The following is a 27092-nucleotide window of genomic DNA, read 5'->3' as shown; positions in this document are numbered from 1 at the left end:
TATCGCAAGCGAATCAAAAACGTGGTCTCCCTCAGGCTGTGCGTTCCCACCCCTCTGCTTCCAGGTTTGAGCCCCACCACAGCTTCTCAGCCGTAACTCAAAGCGGGGGGATCTGGGGTGCAGTCCTGCGCTGTCGGGATTCGAATGGCTGAGAAACACCATCCTGCATAAAACTGCAAACTGCCAATGCTGTTGCTGTTGCTGGAGGGCTCGGGGGGGAGGTGTCCATGCCAACTGAAAGGCAGCATTCATTATATAGGCTTGAACATAAATTTTCAAGCCTACAGCCACAGGATGTTCACCATATATGTTTCATCAACAGAAACACTCTCCGCAATAGCTCCAGAACAGCATTTCCAAAATAAAACAGGTTTGTTCTACATAAATCCGACTTGGATTTGTATTACCATTTCTGCAGTGGTATTCTAATAGCACAAGTGTATCTCCACCTCTGTTTTCCTCAAAACAGCAATCAGTGTACAAGTATCAACTGGAAAATTCCCTCCACTGCTCCAGGCGTCTGAAAAAAAGGAAATAAATTTTTATCTCTTTCCTGTATTTTTCTAATATGGAATTCAGTTCTGCAGATATTTTTCTGCGACCTGTGCCAGCTAAAGGAGCTCCTGGCCCCAGACCCAGCTGCTTGTTGCCACTCTCCCACTGCCCCTTAGTGACCTCAACTCAACTGCTTGTAGGGCTACAGAGCAAACGCGGTCAACCAACTGGTCTTCCCCCAAACAAGATACAACAGAACACCCAAAACCAAAGAAGAGGGAAATGTTTAGATCGGATGAATTAATTGTTTTTTGAAACTGTTCTAAAACGGAATAACAAAGTGGTCCTTGCAGCAGCAGGAATGAGTGGCCAGTGTGGAAACACCTTAAGCCACACTCTTGTTTCCCCAAAACATGCAGCAAATTGTACAGTAACTTCCATCAGACTACCGCTTCAAAAATACAAAGTTGACTGTAAGCTTAACCTCTTTTTCTAAGTCTCCTGACTGCTGCAGTACAAGGACGGATATTCTCTGCTGCTCCTCAGTCCAGAGACAGTCTCTTGCTGCACATCTGCACGTGAACGGACACAAACATGAAGGGACAGAAATGTAACGTCCAAGTACCACACTGAATACGAACACTAGTACTCAAGATACGACAGGATGCCGAGTTCTAACCTTTGAAAATCCTCGAGAACAAATATTTACCTTTTGAAACCACTGCCTGTAAGAAATGTTAAAAAAAAAAAAAAAAAAAATCCAAGACCATTACAGCAAAGTTAGGTTTTGGGTTTGATTCCTAGACCCTGCCTTAAAGCATGAATTCCTACTACGTTTTAATGCAAAAGCAACACTTCAAACAGGAAAGTGAAAGTCTTGGACAGTGATGATTGCAAAGTAGGATTAGAATTCTTTTATGTTAAAACTCTAAAACCTTCTTGATTTCTTACTTGCACTTTCAGTAAAGAAACAAAAATGGTAAAAAAAAAAAAAATTGGAAGGTTGCGATCTCTGTAAAGATGAGCCTAGTGCAACCTTGGCACAAGGAACAAATAAAAGAGTGAGCAGGGCACTCGAGAGGGTGGAAGTGCCTCTGATCTCCAGAGTTACAGCAGGTTAACAGAATCAGGGCTGTTACCACAGGGAGGAGGAAGAGGAGGAGGGCGGCTTTGGAGCCTGGGAAAATGGAATGCAGGGTGGGGAAAGGAAATGCACTGAGCTTTGAGCTAAAGCTGGTTTAGGGTGGAACCATTTGAAAACCAGGGTGTAGCCAGGGAATAAGTGTCTGGGTTTAAACCAATGATTTTCGTTTCCAGACTTGAAAATAACCTGACCTAACCCTTTAATAACAGAAACTCCGAAGAGTTATTCCCACAAAGACTGCATCCTAATACTTTTGTTAGCCTGTAACTGTGGGGATACGGAGAACCTGAATTCTTGCCTGAGCACTCCCTGCAACGTCTCTGCAAAACGCAGCACACGGACAGACAGGTCGGGGTGTTGGATTTTGGGTTTTTTGCTTGCTTGTTTTTGTGTTTTGCTGCAACTAGCAGCTATCTCCACGCAGTGAACCTCATGCACCTGAAGAGAGTACCAAAGATGGTCTAGAAACCTGGGCAGCTCCATAAGCCAGAGGAATGCAGAACACAGGCTAAGCCGATTTCAGCACTAAGAAAGAATTCTGGGGGTGGTATTAGAGCACAAGTCTGTAACCCCTCCAGGTCTGGCTGCGAAAGAAAGCCTGGCATCACCGACTACCATTGCTTGAGGCGTCAAAATATCTCCCCAATAAAAAACATCATTAAATCCCCCTCAACTGTAGCAAAGAAAATGTTAATACTCCGTATCATAACTACAGTTTCATGAAAAGCAGGTGGAAAAATGCAGTAATTAACTTGATTTTCCAAGTGGCAGGCAATTTGTAATTTACTACTACCTACCCTCAAAAATACTCCAACATCTTTCCAAGAAGCTGAATGTTTTGATGCAAAACATCTATCCTCCTTAAAAAACGCTCTTTCCAAAACTGAGCATGAAAGAATGATCCAGCACTAGTATTTATCACGCAGCTGCATCTGAAGCTGGAGCAAGAGGGTTTAATATTGGGCTGCTAACGTTAAATAGGAGAGTGAAGAATGGCTGGACAGGACAGAGTTGGTCTCAGTAAGGTTTATCCATCTCTAATGGGAATAGCTGGGTAGAAAAGCCCCAAAATCACTTAATTCATTGTGCATTAATGCTCCACAGGTATTCTCGGTACAGACACGTTCTGGTTTAACCTCGCTCCCTCATCTCTTCAGTCTGTCTTGGATACCACCTTTACTACACCACATTCAGGCTCTTTGTTCTCAGAAGTCGTTCTCAGTTCTCTTTTTCTATTACCCTTCTTCCCGTTCCTCATAGTCTTCTCTCCGATACCACGCTACCCCTCCTTCACTTCCCCATCTCTACTCCATGTCACACCAAATAGCCTCCGTCGCAGACTGCAAAGCCCCATTCTTTCTCAACTTGTTCACACTCCATTTTCTTTATTTCTTCATTAATATTAACCTTCAGCGCTAGCCTGCAGATCCTCTCTTTTAAGCACCAGCTCTTCAGGACAGGTAAATTGATTATTTATAAAGCGCCATGTAAAGCCAGAAGTATTCTACAGGTTTTGCAGAACAAAAATCTTAAAGAGTTCTTCAAACATCTGCATACAAACACCGTGCTCAATTTTTTCCTCTTCTCATTATGCAAGACCTCTACTCCACCACTCTACTATGCTTGCCAATTATCACAACTGAAACAATGGAATTTTCAGTGTTTTTTTAAAAAATAATTTAAAAAAGAATCAAGGAAAGATTTGGCGATTTGTGTTGGAAAGGTCAAAGAGTTACAGGAAGCCTAGCAGCTTGCTGAGAAAAAGACATTTTTTGCAGGCATAAAATCATCCTATAAGACAACAACCTACACATTCACCCACCAGTACTCAAGACAGGTTCAGAGACCTCACCTGCACAAAACTAGCTGAGAGTTCATCTGGACAGAGCTCCTTCTTTCCTCCCTCTGAAGCTTCTGAAATGTAAGCTCACTGTATGATGCAACTGTTCAGCATCTGTGCTCGCCAACAACTCCCTTAATCATAATTTGCTCTCCAGAAAGCAGGACAGCAAGAGGGATGGGAAAAGGCTGATGACACCAGCTGTCTCCAGCCTCCACAGAGAGCCAGCAGCACGACTCCCTGCAGCGGGCACCGCAACCCAGTTGTGTCACTGGGAAATGATGAACTTCAACATCTCCCCACCAGGAGGGAGGAAACTTGTGCAAAATTAAAGATTTTTATGAGAAAATACTATAGGAACTCAGAGCTCTGCAAAGTCAGAAGGATATAGTGAAGCCCTGTCCATCCTTCCCACGAAGGTCACTACTCTGAGCTTACTACTCTGAGCCTTGAAGCTCTTCTTACAGAATACAACAATTTCACTACATGGAACCAAAGTAAAGCAAGAAGTTCCCAAACTGTGGTGTCTAAAAATGACTGTTCTGTTTTGAAAATGTCTAGCTTCATTTCACAGTGAATTGGCACGCAAAAATTCACTTGCAGCTTCGGGGTGCAAACACCCAGAAGATGTGTGGGAGTATTTCCTTAGAAATAAATTCCTGAATCATAACTACTGGGCTTGAACTAGCACATTAATAAAACCATCAATAAATTCTTCAAAAGACACCGTCCAAATGACAGAGTTCTCCATTATACGAAGAGGCAAAGCCAGCAACATTTTGTTAGCTTAACAGCTCCTCTAGTGAAGATAACTGTCCTCTTTGGCAAGAACATTTTAAATACCACCCAACCCTGTAGTACAGGCACTCAGGACGTGTAATCCTGTAACAAGTTTATCCAGCAACGTTAAAGGAACAGCAACCTCAGGGAAACGAAGACACTCAAGGCACAAGGCTACTTCCGAATTTCATAAGCATCTTTGATATTAAGAGTAACAAATAGCAATATGTTTCTTTAGAAAACCTAAGAAGTTCAAGAAAAAAAGGTTAAAATAAAGGACAGACCTCTTATTTTGGCAAGTCTGTGGAGAAAATTCTTCTTGGCTCAGTTATGAAGAAAGTTACTATTTACAAAAGTCCATCCTTCAGTTTACTTAGGAGAACTGCTGTTCCAAGCTAATGCGGCTTGGTGAGGAAAACATATATATGAATGCTTCATACAAGGAGCAACAGACTGACATCCTGAACAACCCAAACAGGATGCGAAAGAAAAAACCCAGTGTGTTTTATGCTAAACAGAGAATCCAAATTAACAAATTGAAACCGGCACGAAAAGATGGTCCTCATCAAGCTTTGTGCTTGACTGCTACCACCCTGTAGGAACTGAGAGCTTAATCACATTCTCAGTCTAGCATCTCAACGCTAGGATGTTAGGAATCATTTGCAAATCTTCTTTGATCGTTGTTTCTTGCAGGAAGAAGATACACTCTGCACGGCAGACATTAAGAATCTCAGCTATTTTCATGACGTTAGATTGCCATTAATAAGATTATTCCAGACACTCCTTTTTATTTTAATCCATAGTGTGATCGAATTCCCCACCAACATCTGGAAATGAATCAACTGATTCGTAAAGAATTTTCTTATTCTTTCAATTACAAAAGTCTGTGTCTTCTGAAGGGCTCACTGTATCATATTTAAGCACAGTCTACTGTGTTTGGGACGCTTCAGTATAATCGCCCTGTATTGATAAGGACGTGTTTCTCACTGAAAGAAGCACCACTACAAAGTGTGAGCTGTTAGTTGTTTCAAAAGCAAAGTTTCAGTGACTGCAATGAGTTTCTTTGCAATGGAACATAAATAAAGTAATCCTGTGTAACACAGGAGTAGGGGAGTATTTTTGATCTGTGAAGTATACTGCCTCAAATAATCCCTGAATTAAAGGGGTGGTGGAATGGTTACTTGCAAGATCACCCTTCCAAGATGCTGCTTGCATGTTGCTGAAAAGCTGCGCTGCTTGCAGGCAAAAGCAAATGAGTATCTTACACAATTTCAGGAGGAAGACACTGACACTGAACTTTCAAGACTGATTCTCCTAAATCAGCTTTTACATAGCCAGAAGGTCTGCTCTAGTCCTCCAGGAAAGAGGTATTTGCAAATGGTACCCAAATTATCCCACAGCAAGGGCTTTCTGACTTAACAAGCAGCGTATCTTAAAATAACTGAATAGATGAGAAAAGCGAATGAGCCTCAGAAAACAACAGTTTTAGGTAACTTTTTTCCCCTCTTAGCTACTTAGGAAAAAACATTCAACACCCATTTCCTCAGCAAAGGAGTACCTTTTCATCTTAGCTATGAACAACACAGATAGGGACACTTCTAAATAAATGAGGTAAAGAAAAAGCCCTGGACTATGAAGTCTGTTTTAAAGAATGAAGCCTGACACTACTAAACCAAACACAACTTCAAGCTGAAATTTAAACACATCCCAAATTCTCATGACACCATGCAGACACCTACTACTATCCATTTGCACACAAGGGAATCAGTTTTTCTTCATGCATAGGCACTAAGTTTGCAATACCTCTAGACTACTTCTGAATTTGAGCAGGAAAGCAGAGAACCTGGGGTACCAATAACCAACCTAAGCAGAACCCTGCAGCTTGGCAACTTGGGACACGGAGCAGTTTGCAGGAGGGTTGCTTCCACCTGCTGGAGATGGGAAATATTCATGCAAGACCAAAAGACCCTACTGCTTGTAGGGACCAAGGCACTGATGGTGGGGCAGCAGTGGTGCTTTCACTTCACACCGAAAAGAGAAGCAACCTCACCTGAGCAACCAACTCCGATTTCACCCAAACCACACATCCACACAGGCAAGCACACGAGAGGCTTGCTGCTGACATGATGTCCAAGTGTTAAATAAAACTGAACATGCAGAGATCTCAAATCCTCTGAATTCACACCCAAAAAGTCTCCCAAATGACAAGAATATTTGACCTAAAATGCACGCGGGGCTCCTCCCGTGTGCTTCCCCCAAGCACGCAGAGACACACCCAACCCACGAGCTCAAGCCCCACAGCGCAGAGAAACGTCCCTTTTCAGCTGGGCAGCAAGGAGAATTTCACCTCCGCTCACCTCTCCAGATGGCCAACGCGGGGAAACCACGAGCAGCTCAGTCTCCAAATATCCGCCTCGCTCAGCAGGGATACGTCACTTCGCACACACTGCTCAGCGCGGCCGCCAGACCGGCTGGCCACTGCCAACGTGCGCAGCGCCTGGGCCCGTTCGGTCCCGCCATTCCGCTCGCTCCGGACAGCGAGAAGAGCTGCTATTCAGTCTTCCTTTCTGCTTTACCAGCGCTAGTTGAATACTGAAACTACTCCCCCGACCACCGCCATTCGGCTTCCCCTTTCCCATCATTAGAAACACCTCTTTTACTGGAAACCGCATTTAAGGCAGGATTTGGAACAAATAATCTGATTGTGCCTGCTGATGCGCTCTGAGCGCTGCGCTGAGTCAACATCCAAAGCCATCTTCCTCTCATCTGCCAGCAGCTGTAAAGAAAAAGCCCACTTCTACTAAATTCCTTAACAATCAGGAATTCAATAATCTAAACTTCATTCGACTTCCAGTAATACAATCTCTTATAATTTGCACTGGTTTTGGCAAAGGCATTGAATCCAGAACCAGTCTGCTCAGACGATCAGAGCTGCAGTCGTGTTCCTGCAGTCACCCCAACACGTGTGGTTTACTTCACATACCTGCCCAAACCCACACACCTCACAGACAGCACAAGCGACCGAGTTGTTTTTATGGGATGCCGCGAAAGCGAAAAATATTTGCGCGTGAATAGCATGCCAGGCAATCCGTGCTGAATCTCCATTCAAAACAACCCTAAAATACATGCTGTATAAAAACAGGATTTGTCATAAATCACTGTTATCTTAACTTATCTCGCATTTTTCTTCTAACTGACGTTGTTTAGATTTTATCATCAGCCAATTAGAATAATTACATGCAGGCTTCCTGCAGCAGATAACTGTAAAACATAACAAATCTAAAGACATTTGTAGTGAGTTACCCATTCAATGAAAACCACATTTAAAATTCAGTATGTAAGCAACTTAAACATCCTTTTCCAGTCCATAAAGACTCTTCAGAGTTTCAGTACTATTTATACTGCTTTTTTCATCTGAATTTGGCAACATAAGGGCATATAATCTCACACACCCTTCTCCTGGCCGACTTGGATTCTGGTATGCAATGAAACACAGGCTAGCTCACAGCACAGCCTATGTTCTTCAAGTCAGCCCGAGGGAGTTTAACACCACACTCCCTTAAGGTCCTTCAGAAAAAAAACACCCAAACCCTACATCAGCAGCATTCCTGGACCTATTAATTGCCAGTGATTAACGAATCCAATAGGACCGTTATCTTGAGACAGAAAAGTGAAGATTCAAAAGAAGTTAAGAAAACATTTTTCTCTCTGACCATACACTTTAAACACAGCCACCACTCAGACTACAAGTAGTCACACATCAAAATACATTTTAAGCCTTAGCAGTACCTCAAAAACCCGCATTATTCTTCAGAGTTACCAAACACTCATCTTGCCATTACCAGCAACAAGCTATGGTGCTTTTCTTATACACGAGAAAGTGACATCTGAACATCAGGAAGTACTGAAGATAGCATCATCAAGACTAAATTACACCTGCTTGTGGTGTCAGCATGTCACCAATCTACTGTGCAAGGAAAATTGTCAACCTTGACATCAGTTTGCACACCTGCCCAAATAAATTCCAACCTTTTCTCTCATTCATTCCAACAATTACAATGGTGTTTTGGGGGTGATTTAGGCTCGTCTATTTTCAAGGCCAAAACAAAACTACCAACTTCTTCCACAGGAGAACCAGCCTGCACTGCTGTGACACTGAGGACAGGACCAGTGCTTGGTTCTTCTGAATTGCTGGCAATGTAACTTTCTACATTCTTCAGTTTCCGGCAAGCAATTACGTGTCGGAGACTGGGAAGATCATACCGTGGACAGATCTAATTAACCTTTTTCATTTCAACCACAAAAACTGGAAGGAATGACTTACCTGGGTCTCGACTGCTGTACGGCCATCCTGAGGCAGGTAAAAAAGATGGCATTGGAGAGCTTGCCCTGCTGTCATCCTCCACCTGCTGCGTAATGTGCCGCACAGTTTCTTTATTTTTTCGGTTCTTCCTGCGCCCAGTGGGTTGCCAGCCATCCCCTACTCCTTGTTCTGAGAACGCGGTCTGTATTGCACTATCCTTGGCAGAATGCAGTTCACTCCCTCCATAATGTGACGGCGAAACCTGTTCCTCTTTGATACGTAAAGACCCATAGCCCATGTCACTAGACCAAAGGGACTGGGATGAAATGTCTTCGTGGCTGTCTGTTTTTGGTTCTTGATCCTCTTTTCCATAACTGCTCCCTCCTTCGTGGCAGCTGGCAATAGCTGAATCTCCAGAAGAGTTTGCTGGACTCATTCGCCGAGCTAACCAGGGAGATATACTCCTGCCCGCCACGACGGCTGAAATCAGAGCATCCGTGCTACTGCTGGAAGGGGCTCCAAGTTCATAATCAGCGAGGTCATCCGAGGCATCAGACTTTATGCTTATGTCAAGAGCTGCTTTTATGAAATTGTGACAGGCTTGTACGATGTCTGTCATTTGCAGATAGCTGGCCGCGGACATCACCTCGATGACGTTTCTGCTGGTCAGTGCTAGGTGTGCGGAATACATGAAGTCGATGATGGCTTTGAAGCCTTGGGCGGTTACAATGTCCAGGTGGGTGACTGTGGCCTGGTCGGAGGTTTTCTGCACCTGGCAGTACAGCGTTTTGAAGTAGCGACTGCTCCCAAGCAGAACGTTTTTGTGAGCCTTAAATATCTTCCCCTCCACTATAATGCAAACATCACAGAGGATGCCGTGCTGTCTCTGCTCGTTAAGCTCACGCAGCAGATGACGGTAGTGGGAAGCAATCTCCATATCTTCCTTTCGGTTATTCATTTGGAAATCTTTGTGTTTCCTCTTCCACAAGTCCTGCGTGGGGAAGGGAATGACAGTATTACAAAAACCCAACAGAAGCTCACAGACTGTTTTTCAAAGACCGAGACAAACCCCAGTCGTACCAAATTCCGTAACAGATTCATCTTGAAAGAATGCCACGAAATACAACCACTGCCTAGCGAGACTGCACATTCATTACACAATGCAGCTTATTTTTACCAGACTTCAAATAATTTACGTTAAAAGGGACTAGATTTGAAGCTCAATCCTCCAGTGGCTCATAATATTCCGCAGAAACATTTATTTAAATTACTACAGACTTGTAAGAAAACCTGTCTTAAGTTACCTGGGTAAAACAGCAGTCAGGTTTTACTGTCTGGGTTCAGTAAAGTTTGGTTTTGAAAGAGGTACTACACTTGAAACCATGCCGATGGAGACAAACTATGGACAAGCACTCTGTAACTCAATTTCCTCAAGGGAACAAGCACGACGTGTAGCACACCGAACAGCTGAAATCCTCAGACAGCAAAAGCCAATCGAAACCAGCTATTGCCCTTGCGGTATCGCTGTTGAGGGGCTATAAATACTGTTTTCAAGTCAGAAGAGCAACAGCCGAATCCAAGACCGCAGATCACAAAATTTTAAGTCCCCACCCACACTAAACTGGCAATAGATCAGAATTATGACATTAATGTTATTTAAACTTCACTACTTGCAAGCACAAGATGTCTAACTTTGCAATAAGGCATGTTACTCGCTTGGCTTTACATCTCCAAGTTTACCCCACAACCACCCTAAGATACTGGGTAGAGAAATTCTAATAATCACCTACACATTCATATTTAGAAAGGATGCTTATGACCAAAATAACAAAGCATCCCTCAAGCAGAGAAGAATTCACAGGGCTTTTGATCACCTTTCATAAAATTTGATGGTATGATCCAAAAACAGGCTAGTTAGGAGTCTCTGCCATGCTGCTGGGACTATCTTGTAAGTTATGCTCCAAATTATCCTCCTCTTACACCCCAAAACAGAAAAAAATATCTTAAATGTTGGCAGTAATCAGTGGGGCTAATACTTTCAAACTGAATTTTATCCCACCTGCAAAATACAAACACGAGAAGCAGTACAGCAGCACGGACAAGCGCACACACGCATTTCTTGCGGAATTCCGTAAGTCACTCCTACCACGCAGCTTAATCCATGCGGCACCATCAGAAACTCCCTGCCCTTCGTCTCCCAAGGGAAGACTTCACTGGTGTCAGGCGTATCAACACATGCCGTCTCTCCAGCGAGATGACTTCCAGTTCACAGCACCGAAGGTGTTAAGGATGGACGCTGGCAGCACCAGAACAGACCGATGAAGTGCTCTCCGTGACACAGCTACTGCCTTTGCAACTCCATACTCACCTCTGCTGCCCCAGCTTTACCAATTCCTTGGCATTAATTTCTGCCATTTTGTTTACCTTATATGGCTTATTTGGAAGTTACTATCGAGATTTATGTACCGTGTAACAGTGGTTTAATGGTCCAACTAATTAAGAGCGCCAAGCTGCCACACAACGTGAAAGGTATCTACTCATTTCTCTTGAAAACTTAAATTTGTTCCAATATAATAAGTTCCAACTGTAAAACTGATACGTGAGTCCGCATGTCAACATACAACTGGAAGACTGGTATCTGCTGACGTGACCAAATTCTGAATGTAGTTATGGGCAGGTGCACACAGCAGAAGCCTGGATTCAAGCTACTGGTGGTTCCTCACAAAACCCAAATCACTGTACTTCTGAGGTCTCAGGGTCTTGAAGCACACACGGTTAAATATAAGCACTGTCAGGAAGGAGGCTGGTGCGAGCTTGAAGCAACCTTCTAACACGCATCGAGTTCAAACACGAATGCAGCCCCATCTGTTCCAATCAGCTCACCGCAGCGGGCACTCCTAGGACAGCCATGACTAAGAAAGTTTCCTGACACATGCAAGTGGGTTTCCTGTGCTACGGAACGCAGATCCGAAAAACCTCTGCCCCCTTTCCCCAGTCTGTGCTATTATTACCATCTATAGCAGCAAAACAGCGACAGCGTAGCCAACACTATTCGTTAGAAAACAACCTTTCAGCCCACAGAACATACGTGATGCAGGACCTCTCTTCTCGAGAGCCACCTGATGATTCAAAAGTTCAAGTTACGCAGCACTGCCTGCACAAGCTTCTCCAGTTCCACAAGAATGGAGCCGGCTCCTCGGCAGTGTCAGAAATGCTAATTTTCACGACCAGCTGGTCCCTGATCATTGAGAAACATTCGCTTCCCTCAAGAGAGGAAGGACCATCTTCCTGCAACGCAAACAGGCTGAACTGCTGTTCATGTACTTCAAATTCACACTGCTTTTCTACAGAATTATGCACAGAATGCACAAAGCAGCTAATATTTTTTTTCATTTGAACTGGAAGAGGTCAGTAACAGTGTAGCTCTACACTATCTGAACAACATTACCTATTTACCACTGAAATCTGCCAGACACCTCAAATCAACTTCTCACGCAGAAGCCATCTCCATCTCAAATAAATAAATGAAATAAAGAAATAAAAATAAAACAAGAATCAGACTCAGGGAGTAAGGAAAAAAAAACCAATCCACCCCACAACTGATTTTTCAGGTGTTTGGCCTGAAAAGGTTGTGCTAGAACCAGCCCACACAGCAGCTCTCTAGCCCAGGCTCTGAAGGTGGCTGCCGCCGCTTCCCAGCGTCTTCACAGTTGAGAGAACCACCTCTTAAGGCAAAATGACAGCCCAGTTTTGTCTTTATTCCAGAAACCACTATCGCATCTACTTTTAGGAGTTGAAGAGTCAGCTTAGTCCCCTCAGGAAATATGAATTGCCACATAGGATAAAGCCAGTTGTCCATCACCAATCGTGTTTTCAACAGCTGCCATGTCCACGCGATTCGGAAGAAGACGCAAGAAAACCTCACAGCACACGATCAGGAAGCGATCAGAAGGTTTCGGATATGGAATTTCTTTTTGTTGTTCCTTCAGGTATCAAAATCCATATTCCAAAACATCAAATCCCTGTACTGGGGGGGGCGGGGCAGAATCTCCTGCAAGGATAATTTGCTTTTCCTCGACTTCATACAGACGAGCATCAGGAGTATCGGTCAACGTCTTCACCTCCTTTTGTGAATCTATGCAACAGCAGCTTTTCTGCTTGAATGTTTTACACCTGGAAATTACACCAATTCCCTGAGATTTTATTTCTTTACTATTTCATAAATTTATTCAGCTTAGTCCAGTGGGTTGGGTTCCCCCCACTGTTGAGAACAGTCTATTTTAGATACACCTTGTCCTTTGTTTAAGCTGCCTATGCCAGAAACCCAGATTAAAATATTTGTCTCTTGCAACCTCTGCTTTAGACTGGACCAGTCTGAGGTTCAGGCATTGACTAATCTGGTGCTTCTTACGGATGAAGCACTTGCTAGCCTCTTTAGGAAATAGCTTTTCTCTGACTTTGTTTCCTATCAAGGGATTTTTACTAAACACACACAAAAATCTATGCGTGATTCCCCACCAGCCTCCCTCCCACCCACCAAGCTCTTGACAGAAGACACCCTCCAGGCAAGCCATGGATGAACGAAAGCGTGTCATTACAGGCAGATCATACAGCCCTTGTATCCTGCTTGCCCACATTTCCAAGGACACTGGGGACAAGCGCAGAGCATGGGTAGATACCTTTTGGACAGGAAAGCAAACACACCTGACATTCTAAAATATAGCAAATATAAGAAAACAAGTAAAAATAATGACAATACACGTTCCTCTGTGCAAAGGGAAGACAACTTGTCCTTGTTCCAAAGTACTTTAAGTATAAAAAGACGATGGACGCGGAAGACGCCCATCAAAGAGCAGCAGCATCCTTTCCACTGACAGGTGGGCACATTACAGCCCTTTCAAGTACACAGGCAATGATGCGGATACTCCTGTGTTCAGTCTCAGCAATAAAATTTAACATCTTCCAAACCAGCAATTACTGTAGATGTCTTGATCTTCCTGTGTCTAAAGATCTGCTACCTCGTATACATCGTTCCACATTCACCACAACAGCATTGTACCTTTGAAATGAGAGGTCTTTGGGGGAGAAAATTAAATACGCCTCAAATTGAGAGGAATTAATTAGTTTTCTGTCTACCCATGTCAAACCAGAACATCCATTTAATGTCAAGGATCACTAGGGATTAATCCAAGTTAAATTTAAGGCAATTTGCTAGTAGTTAAAAATTCAGCAAGCTTCAAAACTCTGTGCTCTCGTTCTCCTATTTTACATGCTGTTTTGTGGCTTGTTGTTGGGGTTTTTTTCCCCTTTTCCCAGTAACGATATGTATCTCCACTTAGAAGATACTGTGGAAAGATTTATTTAGAAAAGCAGTACCCTTCAAACTTCTAGTGGAAGCACAGCAAAGATGGGATGAATCGTCTTAGAAACAGACCTCAAAGATCAATGATATATTTTTGTCTTATCTCAGGTCTTTTCAGTGTACTGAAGGATTTCAAAGTTGAGCACCCACTAAAATCCTTCAGGCCCGGGCCTGTGATGACAGCACACGGCCACAACACAGCTTTCCATGACGCCAACAAACCATGAAAGTTCATCTGTAGATTTTCCATAAAATAAATTGTAGCAGATCAGGCTTTCTTCATAAGTCAACTTGCAGACAGTACGGTAATTCAAGTCTATTTCTTTTCCAAAAATAATGAAAAAAAAAAAAAGTCCCTAAACAAACAACACTTGCATGTAACAGCAAAAAGAACAACACATCAGCAGATTTAATAATCGCTTTCATGCAAACTTCTGTCAAGCTACAGGCCAGCTTTTTATTTTTCATGTTGTCAAAAACCTGGTCTTGAAGTAAGCATTAATAATTTATACTATCTTTAACCCTAGCAAGTATGAACCTAGTTCTACAAATATAGCATCTATGAAAGCTGTTTATTTTGCACTATTGGTACAATTATTTGAACATTAAAATATCACCTGATGGCATAAGAAGAGTCTAGATAAACACAATCTTCACCTACTGTTGGAAACATTTAAAAAACAGTAACCAGTACTACTCACAAAGCCAACCTCTCACCATACGTACCCGTAAGTCGTCTCCTGACCAAAATCTTAACACCAGTAAAATTAAAGGGCACAAATTTGCTGCATCTAAAACTCAGTGCATTATTTGAATTTTGACAAAAAGCCACAGACAAGAAATGGAGTGTAAACATGAAAGCCTCTACAGTGCAGTCCCTGGGGAAATAGTGGGGACAAAAATAAACTCCCTTCGCGAGGAAGGAAAACAGGAAAAAAAAAAAAAAAAGAAAAAAGAAACAGAGTAGAGGGGCTTTTCGGGTTTTTGTTGTTGGTAGGGTTTTTTGTTTGTCTGTTTACTTTTTCCTCTCTCAGAATAGAAGCGAACCAAAACTTTAAACTACATGACATTTAGTCTGTGAATTTTCTAAACATGTTTCTACACTTAATACTACGGACACAAGTTATAGAGTACCAAAATACTCACTAGTACACTCCTCCACTCGCCGCTCTGTGCTCCCCAGGGAAAACATGCCAACTGGAATTTAACCAAAAATGTGTTGTTTCCTCCCCCCTCTCCCGAACAGTAAAAACAGATTAAGGAAGAACTCAAATTCACTCCAATAGTTTATTATACAAAAAACCAACAAACACACCCTACTTCTCTGCCTCCCCTGTGTCCATCCATGTCTCCACTCCCAAGACATTCCAACATTTTTTAAATTCCTCTGCAAAGCAGCTCTGTAAGGTGAGATTGGGCTTGAAACGCCTCCTTGCATGACAAGACACAGTGTGGATACCAGTTTCACTTTTATCCAATTAAAGACAAGAGAAATGAGGAGGATTCCTCCCATCCATGTGCCCTCTGCTGAAAAGAACAGAGAACAAAAAACCCCAACGTAACCTTAGCAACTGCAAAGGACGGTACCTGTACTTATTCTCCTAAATGAGAGAAAAAGCATTAGACTTGGAATATTAATGGAGGACAACTCCCTGCAAAGACACTGCTCACGAGCTTTACAAGCAGAAATCTCCAGAAGTACAGTGTTTTCTCCGTAGTGTGTTCGAGGAAGAAAAGCACAGAATTCCAGCAGAGTTTTAATTTCTTGATACTAGATACCGCAAAATTATATTTGTACATTCAGCTGTGCTCAAAGTAGATGCAAGTACGAAAAAGAACAGCTGCCCAAAAAGAAACTCCTCTGCCCCACTGCGACTCGTGAAACCGATCATTCGTTGTTCAACTCGGTCATCACAACCACAACTCTGAAGTCAAAGAGAAACAGGCAGATGTTTGTAAACAGACCAAACCAGGCCCTTGGGCCAAAGAGGTTACTCAACTCACGGTTTCATAAAAAACAACCGTGTACTGCTTTTCCCTTATGACTGGGGATGAGAATGTTTAATTACAGCCCAACAGTGCACATTCATCCTTACGGGTTAGGAGTCACAGGAAGAAAAGTTTCATCATTCAGTTTCAGAAATACTACAGAATTACAGAAAAGGCAGGAATCTGGGAGGCAAAAGATTTTCAGTGAACTTCAAGGAAAATACGAGTTATAATTCAATTCTCTGTGACTGCTGGGCAGAGAAACCCCAAGTCTCTACAAGTATTCAATTAACATCTGCCTGATGAGGATTCACTAAAATTCCTCCTATATTTCAAGCCAATGCTAGCCCATCATCGACAGCACTAAAACAGCAGCTCTATTCAGCATCTCTGTAGCAGTTACAATCCAGAAAGTCCACGAGCAAAATTCAAACAGCAGCAGGGCAAGCGTTACACGTGCAGCAGCTGTAACACACCGGCAAAGACGTCACTCGCTCTGCCTGCCCGGAGAACCAGCCGGTCAAGGGATTCCACTCCCTGTCGGCCCAGGTTAGATTTAGTCAGGAAATACAACACGTGTAAGACCATATCATCCAGTTTACAATTGCTTCTACCGTGAAAATGCACAGATCCAAATGCAATTAGGAATTAAAAGAAGGCCAATTTCAGCAAAAAGAATAAGGACATGAAAAACACTACAGGCTTCTGGTCATTCGTATCATCCAAGCTTTGTTTCCGCAATCCAAACATGAACCACCAGCAAAATCTAACTCCAGTAAGCAGAGCATAAAATAACAGGGAGCTATCATTAAACATTTCACACTACTCCAAACCTTTAAACCAGACTTGGCTTTGGCCTTCGACCTGCCAAACCATCTACCCAAAGTTACAGGGCCAGCTACAGTGAGCGGAAGCTGGACACTACAAAAGTGCAAGCGGAAGACAGGCTTTCTGAAAGCATCTTAGAAAAATCCATTTATTAACCTTCGTTAGCTCTGACAGAACATGAAGAATATCAAGAGAAAATCAGCTCTGAAAACGAAAGCTAAGGGCAAACCGTTAGCCTCCACATTTTAGGACGAGGGCAATTAGAAATTAGAATTAGAAATTTAGAAACTGTAAAGTTAAACATAGGAGGAAAAAAACCCCAGAGAGATAAGAGAGGCACATGTTGTTATAGTGTTCTCAAAGTAATAAGCAGTGAAGAGATTTTTCACAATTTTGTTAGAGAAAGCATGCAAACTTTTCACTTAAAAAAAAATATAATTAAAAATCCAAGACAATTACTTCTTACCAGTAACAAACTGGGTTCCAGGTCTAGTGTTTCTCCTACACCAGCTGAGGACATCAACAGCCCTAGGGCAGCACGGGCAGTGCACTGTTCTGCGACCTTCCGACAGCACTGGTGTGAACTCTCGTAGGAGAAAGACAGAACTACGATAAAAAAACAAAACCAGAGCAAGTTATTAGCATTAAACTACAGGATTACTGAACAACAGTGATACATCTTGAAGTCCTTTCCCTCCAAACTCACAATTATAACACCCCTATTTATGACCTAACGAACCCCCAAAAATGTTAACTCAAAGCGTATCAATACATCGCAGGTAATTAAAGCCTGACTACCCTTTTGCAACAATATAAGCAAGAGTTACTTCTTAAAGTATGGGAAAAAGGGAGTCTAATTTTAGATACTGAAACTTCAAACAGATCCTTGAAACAACAGGGTTTCCTGTTCGGTAGCTTTTCAAAACATTCTCACTTTAATGACTTTTTAAAGAGACATTTGAGGCCTGAAGGGCACTAATTCACCTTATGTGACCTATAAAACACCGAGGTTAAAAAGCTACCAATACAACTCCTGAAGAAAAAAAAAAATCAAGTTTGCAATGGAATATGCAAGATAATTTCCTCTTGAAATGTTTAATAGCCAGTTTCTACTGGCTGGTGTCATTCTAGGTTAAGAGAATAAACAATCCCAAGATTTTGAAAATTCTGTGTAAAATATAGATACTTGGGTATAGAGGAAGGCACCTTCACAGACAGACTTCTCAGATAAAATATTAACATTTATGGTTACAGGAATAGTTCAGCTACACAAAGGTTCTTTGTCTCTGAGGACGATCGACTATAACTATCATCTTGTAACACCCGTTTTTCTTCTACAAACCAGATTTTATTTTCTTCAGAATAGCATATTCACTACACTTGCAGCATTTAACTTCAACTAAAGCTTCTGACTGCTCTTTATTCAAAACTTTATACTGTTAGTCGCCACAGGAAAGTATTTGCCATATATTTCTGATCTCTGTATTTCAGACTTCTTCAATATACCGATCAGTTCTCTTAGTGAAAATCAGCTATAAATCAATACTGTTGATTTCAAAACTGACCTTCTGCAGTAACAGATTGTGAAAGAAAACATCAGAAGATAAAGAAAGCTTTTCCAATACAAACTAATGTCATTATAAACGGTGAAACAACATATCTAACAAACAAATGAAGTATTAAGGAAAATCCAAGCATTCTTATGGCAACAAGCAGAACTGTGAAAATCTTGAAAACAAATATGACCCAACTGAAGCAAATACCATTGACTTTGTTCTCAATTTCTATTTCAGAGTGCCAAGTCCTGCCTTTCTCCAATTCTGATTGCTTCTCCATAGCAATTGTTTTGGCTAGCTCTTTTTAGTCCTGTCATTTAGACAGTTAAAAAAAACATAAAGTGGGGGAGCGAGAGAGCCAGACCAACACAGACACATGGGAAATTACTTTGTTAGCAAAGTGTAGAAGCAGTACGTATTTTCACTTAGACTCAGGACCGTTACTGTTAAGATTCTCATTTACACCTTTGTCCCAGTGTCACGAAATGAGCCAGAACAGTCTGGCAAGAACAATAAAGCTGAGACCTCCACTATTTTGTACTGCTCTGCATTTTTTCTTTTTGCTTTGAGCTCTGCACCTGCTTTCCTCTTCTAATCGAAGAGATGAGAACCAAGTGACCATGATGAATGGAGGCAGCCCTACCACAAGGGTAGGAGCAGCAGAATAGCCAGAGGTATTTCTTCAACTTTTGCAGTCGGCTAAAATTTCTAAAGGAGCCTTTGTTATCAATGTTAAGTCAAATTTTTTAAAGAGCTGTAAACCTCCATGACAACGTTACCTCCAGCTACTCTTTCTCTTCCCCTTACCACATTACAAAAATATCTTTAAATGCTGAGAACTTACCAATATTTAAAAATGTTTTCTGTTAGCAAAAATAAACGTCGCGATGCTTCACAGCTGCACAGTGCATGATTTAAAGAACACAGGAGAATGGTCTCTGGTAACCAGCTCCAAAAAGTTCATCAGATGTCCTGTGTTTGGGAATGGAAAGAATAGAAGGCAAACATTAAAATCTAAACTTTAACGTAATACAAAAACCTTCAGTGTCATGTAATTACAAGCAGCAGTTAAATTAACTGCACATCTACAACACTTTGCCATTTCTAACAAAAAAAAGAGATATACAGGAAATATACTCTGAAACACAGCAAAAATGATTTAGCTCTTGTGTTAAGAGAGTTTAACGCATAAATTTTAAGACTATTAACAACTTCTGACTATGCTCTTATAAGAAGTGGTTTGAAGAAATCACTCTAAAAACTAGTACTTTAGATGAGGACTTCAAACAATTTTAACAATATTGTTTGTTCAAGTTAACATTATAAAGTTTCAGTTAATGTTTCCGTGACACCCGCCATCCACATACTTTAAATGGGGTTAGTACGCATCTAACCTCACAGTTATGGTGATTCCCCTCCAAACCAAAGTATTTGCCTAAGGTTACAGAAAAATTATGTGCCCACAATATACAAAAGTAAAATATTTGACTTCTATTCCCACCCAAATCAGCTGAATCACAGCCTTCAAAACCCAGTGTCACCCCGAAGTTAAAGAACAGCGTGCACCACAGCACGAAGGTAAAGCAATTTGTTCCTCTTACGAAAAGTTAAAAATTTCAAAAAAATCAAACCCACAGAAGATACAGAAAGATATGCAAATACCCAACAGAGGGTAAAAGTTCCATTTTCCATGCCTGTATGCAGCCTGAAATGCAATATTCCAGCTGGTAACGAGTTGCTAATACAACAGGATGCGCCTTTCCAACAGGGCACTAGGTGCATGCCTCTAGTTCAAAACGCTTACTTGCAGTAACATTGCTTTGTATTTCCTCTGCATTTCACTTACGCATTCCCCCGTAACTTCCAACTCTGTCCACGCGCCTGCCTCTCCACGGTGGAGAGCTCCAGCACGACACAGAAACAGCTGCTCCTAACATTCCCCTGCTTTTGGTCTCCGTTTTCACTCTCTCGTCTGGTCGCACCAAGACCAGAACAGATCCAACCTTACCCATGCCACGGACCTTGCAGAACACAGCAAGAACACGGAGGAGCTAGCCAGCACTTAAAAAGCAAGTACCTTCCAGGGCACCAGGCTCGAGAAACCTGGCGATATCCAAAAAATACAAGAACTTAGCTATAGATGTATCTGCTACTCTAGCAGTGAATATTAAAAAACAACCTGAAAAAATCCAAATGCCTGTGGCTAGTATGCCACTTACCTTTCCAAGTGCCATTAGCTCCTACAAGATCTTAAGCTTCCACTTAAAAGGAAAAAAAACAGTCATGAAAGAAACCTAAGCAAAAGACTTTGCCTTTGTGCATCCATTAGCCAAAAAACAACATAAAAAGCACCCAGGAAAAAAAAAAAGATTAAAAAACAGTACGCATATCACACTGGGAATTGCCCTGAAGAATGGTTTCCCCAAAACTTTCTCACTGGTTTTTGACTTTTCAACTAGGGGATCTTTGCTAAAGTTCCCAAACTCAGTATGTAAAAAGGGAGGGAGCCAAAGAAGGAGGAAGAACCATGAGGTAATTTTTAAAAGGAAGTACAGCAGTGGGAAGAACCAAGGGAAAGAGCACCTAAAAGACAGAAAAGACACATAAGCCATCAGGAATAATCCAAAAGCAAAAAATCAACCAGTGCAAAACTCAAGGTAACATACCAGGTGCCTCGCGAACAATCTAATTCTGTGCAATTCGTGGCACAGGCACTTTGCGCCTTGGCTAAGTATCCCTTTTTACTTCTTAGTATAAATCTCATAATCCAGATTTGATCAACTATTACAAAAAAAAGAAGTGGAGTGAAGCCAAGCAGGATAGAGTGGTAATAAGAAGGAAGTCAAAAAAACTAGTTTTATACTTAGCCACCACCTCACTCTCCAGTATTATAGTGGCAGGACTTGAATTAGTTGGTGTCGGGTTCGGGTATTTTAAGCACCTAATGGCTAATACAGACCATTGATTCTTCGGTTTCAGAGCACGATTTGAGCACTCCTCAGAAAGGTATTTCCTCCAATGGTATATTAGTGCAAATGGTGTAAATTTTGTTTAACCCTTTCCTCAAAGAGAGTTAGCTAACCGTCTGAAACATTGACTCTCTGCAGAGCTCTTCATCACAAGGTGACGAATGCCAGGAAGCGAACTCACTTGGATAGAATAAGCAGTTTGTTCAACATACGAGGAGGAAATAATTAGGAAAAATAACTAGGTATTTAAGTATACACAGGTATAAACATACTTAAAACCCAACTCACTTTTCCAAGTAGGGTTCTCAAGCAGCTAAGTTCCTGGCACACACCGTGACGTTCTTGTTACCAAGTTCATTTTAATCCATACACAAGCCAGTCGCTGTGTTTGTAGAATACTTCCACTGCCTCCTTGCCTCCCTCCATTCTAGAAGACCCCAACTCCGTCGCACTATAAAGCGAACGCAGGCAACTTCCAGCACTTGCAGAACGTTTTTCTTCCCGAGCACATACACAAGCCAAGTGAGCACCAGGACAGAAGGGATCACCGCTGCCTGGGTGGAATGAAAGCGAGCCACGTCCCCAAAAATCATGGCAAAAAGGTGCATTTCAGCTGTAACTCGGCATCTACCTGTTACGTTTCAGCAAAGCTACTGCTCCTCTCCGCCGCTGCGCTGGCTCCAGCGCACACGTGCACCCTTACCTACGCGCAACAGAACACTGCAAAGTGGAACACATTTCCATCTCGTTAGAATTACCGTCAAGGATCTCATCCTGCCTGCAAAGCACTCGGAAGCTATTCAAAACCAACATTTCAATAGCAGTCTGATGTTTTTTAAATATATGGGTATGAAAGAAAGTTAAAGCAACTGTTCAGAAAATAACTGCACCACAGCTAACTTGGTAAGGGACAGAAAACCCCACCCACGGGCCTCTGAACTCCACCAGCCCTCGTCGGAAACCCAGTGAGGACTTTGCACTGGTTTGCATTTGTGAAGAATGAGTGGGTTTAGCACAGCTATGATTTTTCATCAGTGTATTAGAAAATGTGTTGGAAGCGCTGAGTAAACCCTGCCACCCCTGCTTCACAGCAGGGCAAAAGCAGTTACGACACCGGCACGTTTGGTCAACAGCTACAGGGTGGGAACTGAATCCCAAGCAGCCGTCCCTGCAAACTGGACATCGCTGCGCCTCCAAACGCACCAAGGCAGCACGAAACAGAAAAGGATCGAACTGTTTTGGGAAGTCGAGCTTCTTTCCCCTTGCATCTCAAGCCAAAGAAATCCCACAACAAGCAGTACACGCTTTCATTTCTCGTCCTGCCTGAAGGACTAAAGACCTAGAGGGAATTGAGAAAACCAACTACTGAAGGTTGTATTTAAGAGGGCTGTAACACAAACGTATCGCCTAGTCAAACAAAAAGTCCTCAGGAAGGAATCAAGCGAAGTTTTGAAGCAACAAATTTTAACGCTGGAGTCCTGCCTGCCATGGTACTTGACCAAAACGTCATCAACACGCTGGCAGAGATCCTCAGGTGAGGAGCAGGACCGCAGCACTTCACGCAGACGGAACACCTCCCTGCGTCCCGCAGCCGTGGTAGGTCCTCCTGCTCTGGCCTAACGTGACCCCTGCTATCTGAAGCCAATCCCACGGCATGCTGGCTTTCACTATTAACACATGTTAAGTTTCAAATATCACACTCATAAAACACAGGTAAGCTATGCACTTAATAATATTCAAGGCAGTCGCAAGCCAGAAGTGAAATATAAACACGGTATTCATCCTTTTGTGCAGAGTGTCAGAATTTTCTAGGGTAACGCTCGCAGCCAGGAATGGCCACGGAACGCTGGCTCCTGGGAATTACAACGCGCATATGGGATAACCATTACAGCTGCAGGTAGCTCTTCAAAGACTTCCACTAAGCCCTCCCCGTGCCCCTTTGTTTGCCCATTAAACTGAGCACATGGGAGCAAGGAAAACCCCCGTAAATGCTTTTTACCAATTTAGGGCGAGCCTACAGGGCGTTACAGAGCGCTCTGGAGCAGCCAGTAAAAGCGGCAAGAACATGAAGGGAAAAATGTCCTGGGAAAGGTTGAGCTGTTCATGAAATAATTCTGCTCTGAAAGCAAGCAACAGCAGTTTGGATTGGGTGTTAGCCTGCTGCTGCGCTGCTGGGAGGACAGGAAACTTCGCTTAGAAACTTCAAAAACACGTCTCTAAAAAAAAAAAAAACATCCACACAAGTGGATAGCAAAGACAAAAAGAATATGCTCAACCTCACAGCCACACAACATGTTACCGGAGGAAAAGCAGGCGCATTAACAGCAAATAACAGACCCTTCAAACACGAGGCGTTCTTCCTTTCGACGGAGGACTGCTGGGGAGGGGGGGCTGCTAAACTGGTTTTCCTCTAAGCACTTCCCAGTTATTAAAAAAAAAAAAAAAAAACACCTCTTGCGAAGAACGTATCCACTGTTGTACGACTGTCCCAGAAAACAAAGACCACGGGGAGAAAGTGGCCCATTTTCTTCAGTCTCCCAGAACCCCGGGTACAGGTCATGTTTTCAAAGGCTCAGTCCTACCCACTCTCGCATGAAGCGGCATTTAAAGTATACCAATAAACACCTAATGTCAGAATTATCGGAACACCCTGTTTTTCGGTACCACACTAAAATCGAGTCAATCCCACCAAAGCTAACATCCAGCCTACAAAAACAACCGCCAGAGAAGTTCAGCTGTGAGCGAGTTTCCCCCTCCTGGACAGGCTGCATTAAAAACAAGACTACTTTTCTGTTTCAGTTACAGTTAGCCCACCAGCGTACCAAACCACGTCATATTTTTCAGGAACGTGCATTTGGGAGCTCCCCCTAAACACTGTTTGGTAGCTCTCCCCCCAGCCCGCGGGGCAGGCTCCTCTACCCATTTCTTGGCAGTTCCCAAAAAAACACCTTAAAGTGGTAATTCCTCACCACACGTTGGAAATATTGTGACTAATAATACACTCCACCCATTTTTTTCCATCACTAAGGGTTTCAAAATATAAAACTTGATGAACAGTGAGAGAAGCTAGATGGAATTTAGAAGGTGAAAGTCAAATTTTATTTCCAATTAGAAGATGCTATATAAACATAAAATGTTCAAGCAAGGCACTGACATAAGTGGAAGAGCTATCCAGTCGCAGCAAGCTTCTTCCTCAAAATTACGTTTTTCACACTCTTCTTGTCAAACGTAGCTTTTCCTTTTAATCCTCACAGAAACAAAAAAAAAGAGAAGAGAAAAAACAGAAAAACTACTGCCTCTCCTTTTTGAGAAAATACATTTAATGCATTAGAAACAGGGCTGCTCTACGCACACAGAGAATCCACGCTTGTCATAAATACTTGATCGAGTTCAAGAACTGAGACCTAGATCTGTATTACAGTGACTAAATGCTAAAAATGATACCGGTGATGCAATTAAAATGCACGCAAGAACTTTGGTACAGGTGTCTACGATACCACTGTTTGCAAAACACATCTCCTAATTAGCATGGCTTTAAACAATGCTGATCATAATCCGGTCCCGTAAAGCTTGCCAAACGAATCATTGAGATTGCAAAATAAAAAGCATGAGGAATTCATTAAAGAGCTGTTAAACTCTCCTTTGTTTATCTTTCCCCTGTCAGGTGTAAAAATAAATCCGTATCGCTTTCTATCGCCGGATTTCACCCGAACGCTCAGCTTCACAATAACGCGCCGGCGAAGAACCTCCGCACGAGGTACCAACATTTTTTTTTTTCGCCTCCGTTTCAAAAGAGAAATCCTCCCACTACCACAGTCCTGAAAATCTGCTCCATTCTCTATTTGTCATCTGGGATTGAGTTATCAGACACTACTTGTATTACTTTGGGAACTGACATGTCTATTTACAGAGACACAAAGGCAATCCCGCAGCGCAACCCCTGCTTCCACCAGCACCTTTCGCAGCACCTCTCCTTCCCCCTTCACCCGCGTTTTACAGCCACTTTCCTCTGGGGAGGGGGGAGGACACCGCGCTAGTTTTCCCAGCATGACAGAAAACATTTCCAGCCACTTTCGCACTTGTTACAGCCTTATGAAAAATCACCTATATCCCCCCGAAAGGAACCGTGTAATTTTTTCAAGGTGGGTTTTTTTTTTTTCCCTATTTGTTGATGTGTTGGTTTGGGGGCTTTTTTTTTTAAAAAAAAAAGAGGGTCACTTCCCCCATTTCAGCCTGCAATTAAAATGGAGGCAAGGCCAGGCGATCTATGTCTGGCTTTAGGGGGAGACAATAACCCAAAACAGGCCTGGCTTTAAAAAAAAAAAAAAAAAAAAAAAAAAAGAAAAAAAGAAAGGAGAAAAAAAAAAAAGGAGAGGGAGAAAGAGAGACAGGCAGAAGGAGAGAAATACAACATGCTTCACCAGTATTATTACCTCATCCCTTTTTCCAAGCAGTTTGGAAGCACACTCCTGACAAACTCCTGGTCCAAGTTGCGCGGCTGCCGGTTTTTCGGGGGCGGCGGGGGCTGGAAGGCAGGAGCCGGGCTGGAGGCTGCCCCTCCGCCAGCGGAGCCGCTGTGAAAATGCCCCCTTGTCTCTGCTCCTCTCCCTCGAGCTGGGTGTTGACGCAGCAGAAATTACCAGCTGGAAAATTCCCCTTTTGGAGGTTACGGGGGGGGGGGGGGGGGGTGAGGGGGGCGGGCGGAGGAGCGCAGGGAGGGGAGGGCCGGGGGAGGGGGGTTAAACCCTGCCACTTACCAAGTTAAGCCATCCACCCCACACCAAAATAAGGCATCGCGTCCCAGAGAAGGCACCGTGCCCCCTCCGCGGGCAAGGGAGCGATCGGCCCGCGCTGCCCCCCCCCCCCTCCCCGCGGCGGGGGACGGGGTGGGGACGGGGCGATAATAACGGTGATAATAAATGAGGTGGGGAGGAGGGGTGGGTCCCCGGCGCCCCCGGAGCGCTGCCCGCCTCGCCTCTCCTCAGGGGAGGCCGGCTGGGCTGCGGGCGGCCCGGCGCTGCCGCCTCAGGGGGGCGGGCGGCCATGGCGACCCCCCGCTCGCCTCAGGATGGGGGGGGGGCGGGCGCGCTTACCTGGGCCCCATGGAGGAGAGCGGGGTCTCGGAGCGGCCGGAGCGCTGGCTCCGTCGGTCACTCCGCGCCTCTCCTCCGGGTGGGGAGGGGACGGGAGGGGGGGCGGAGGGGGGGTGGGGGGGAGAAGCCGGCGGAGGGAGGGGGGGGGGGGTTGTGTGAGGGGGGGTGCCCGGGCGCGCTCCCGCCGCTCCCTCGGGCGCGCGGGGCGCGAGCCCGCGGCGGGCGGGGGGGGCGGTGCCGCCCGGCGCGTGCCGGCGCTTTCCCCGCCCCCCTCTCCCCCGCCGGCGGTCGGCGATTGGTCGCTAAGCTCCGTTGGCCTCCGTAAGCGCCGCCCCTTTCCCCGCCCCCTTGCGCCGGGGATGAGGCGCGGGGCGGGGGGGAAGAGGGGGAGCGGGGGCGCCGCCGGCGGCTTTGCCACTGCCGGACACCGGAAGTGAGGGAGGGCGGGGGCGCGCGCCCAGGCTCGCCCGCGCGGGGCACGACGGGACGGCGCGGGGACAGGGCCGGGGCGGGCGGCACCGGGCCCGGGTTCGGGCCCGTTCCGCTCCCCTCCGGCCGCCGCCCCGGACCCCCCCTCCGGGCCCTGCGGCAGGTGCGCCCGGCCTGAGAGCGCCCGCCTGCCTCCCCCCGTCGGTTCTCCCCGCCTCGGGCCCACCGCGGCCTCCCCGGGGGCCGGGTGAGGAGCAGCCGCGGCTGGGCCGCTCCCCGGGACGCTGCAGCCTCCTCCGCACCT

The 27092-nt window shown here is 44.2% G+C and overlaps 1 protein-coding gene across 6 annotated transcripts in view; it reads right to left on the bottom strand.

Moving 5' to 3' along the window:
* ZBTB46 (zinc finger and BTB domain containing 46) overlaps positions 1-26475 on the bottom strand; it is a 55281-nt gene extending 28806 nt beyond the window's left edge. Inside the window, exons 1-5 of one of the 6 annotated variants that reach the window (XM_075438743.1) lie at positions 26360-26475; positions 25700-25922; positions 19142-19269; positions 17208-17347; positions 8584-9553 (exon numbers count right to left, since the gene is read on the bottom strand). In XM_075438743.1, coding sequence (XP_075294858.1) covers positions 8584-9553; positions 17208-17261 — 1024 coding nt within the window. In that variant the 5' untranslated portion in view covers positions 17262-17347; positions 19142-19269; positions 25700-25922; positions 26360-26475. Of the gene's footprint in view, positions 1-8583; positions 9554-17207; positions 17348-19141; positions 19270-25699; positions 25923-26023; positions 26340-26359 lie in introns of those variants that run through there. The other 5 variants (XM_075438745.1, XM_075438742.1, XM_075438747.1 and 2 more) reach the window with 5 other exon arrangements.
* Between the last annotated feature and the right edge of the window lie 617 nt (positions 26476-27092).

This window comes from Opisthocomus hoazin, chromosome 18 (assembly GCF_030867145.1).
Source record: "Opisthocomus hoazin isolate bOpiHoa1 chromosome 18, bOpiHoa1.hap1, whole genome shotgun sequence".
Lineage (NCBI taxonomy): Eukaryota > Metazoa > Chordata > Aves > Opisthocomiformes > Opisthocomidae > Opisthocomus > Opisthocomus hoazin.
Note: the sequence above shows the minus strand (reverse complement) of the source record. Positions and strands in the feature narration are given on the sequence as shown.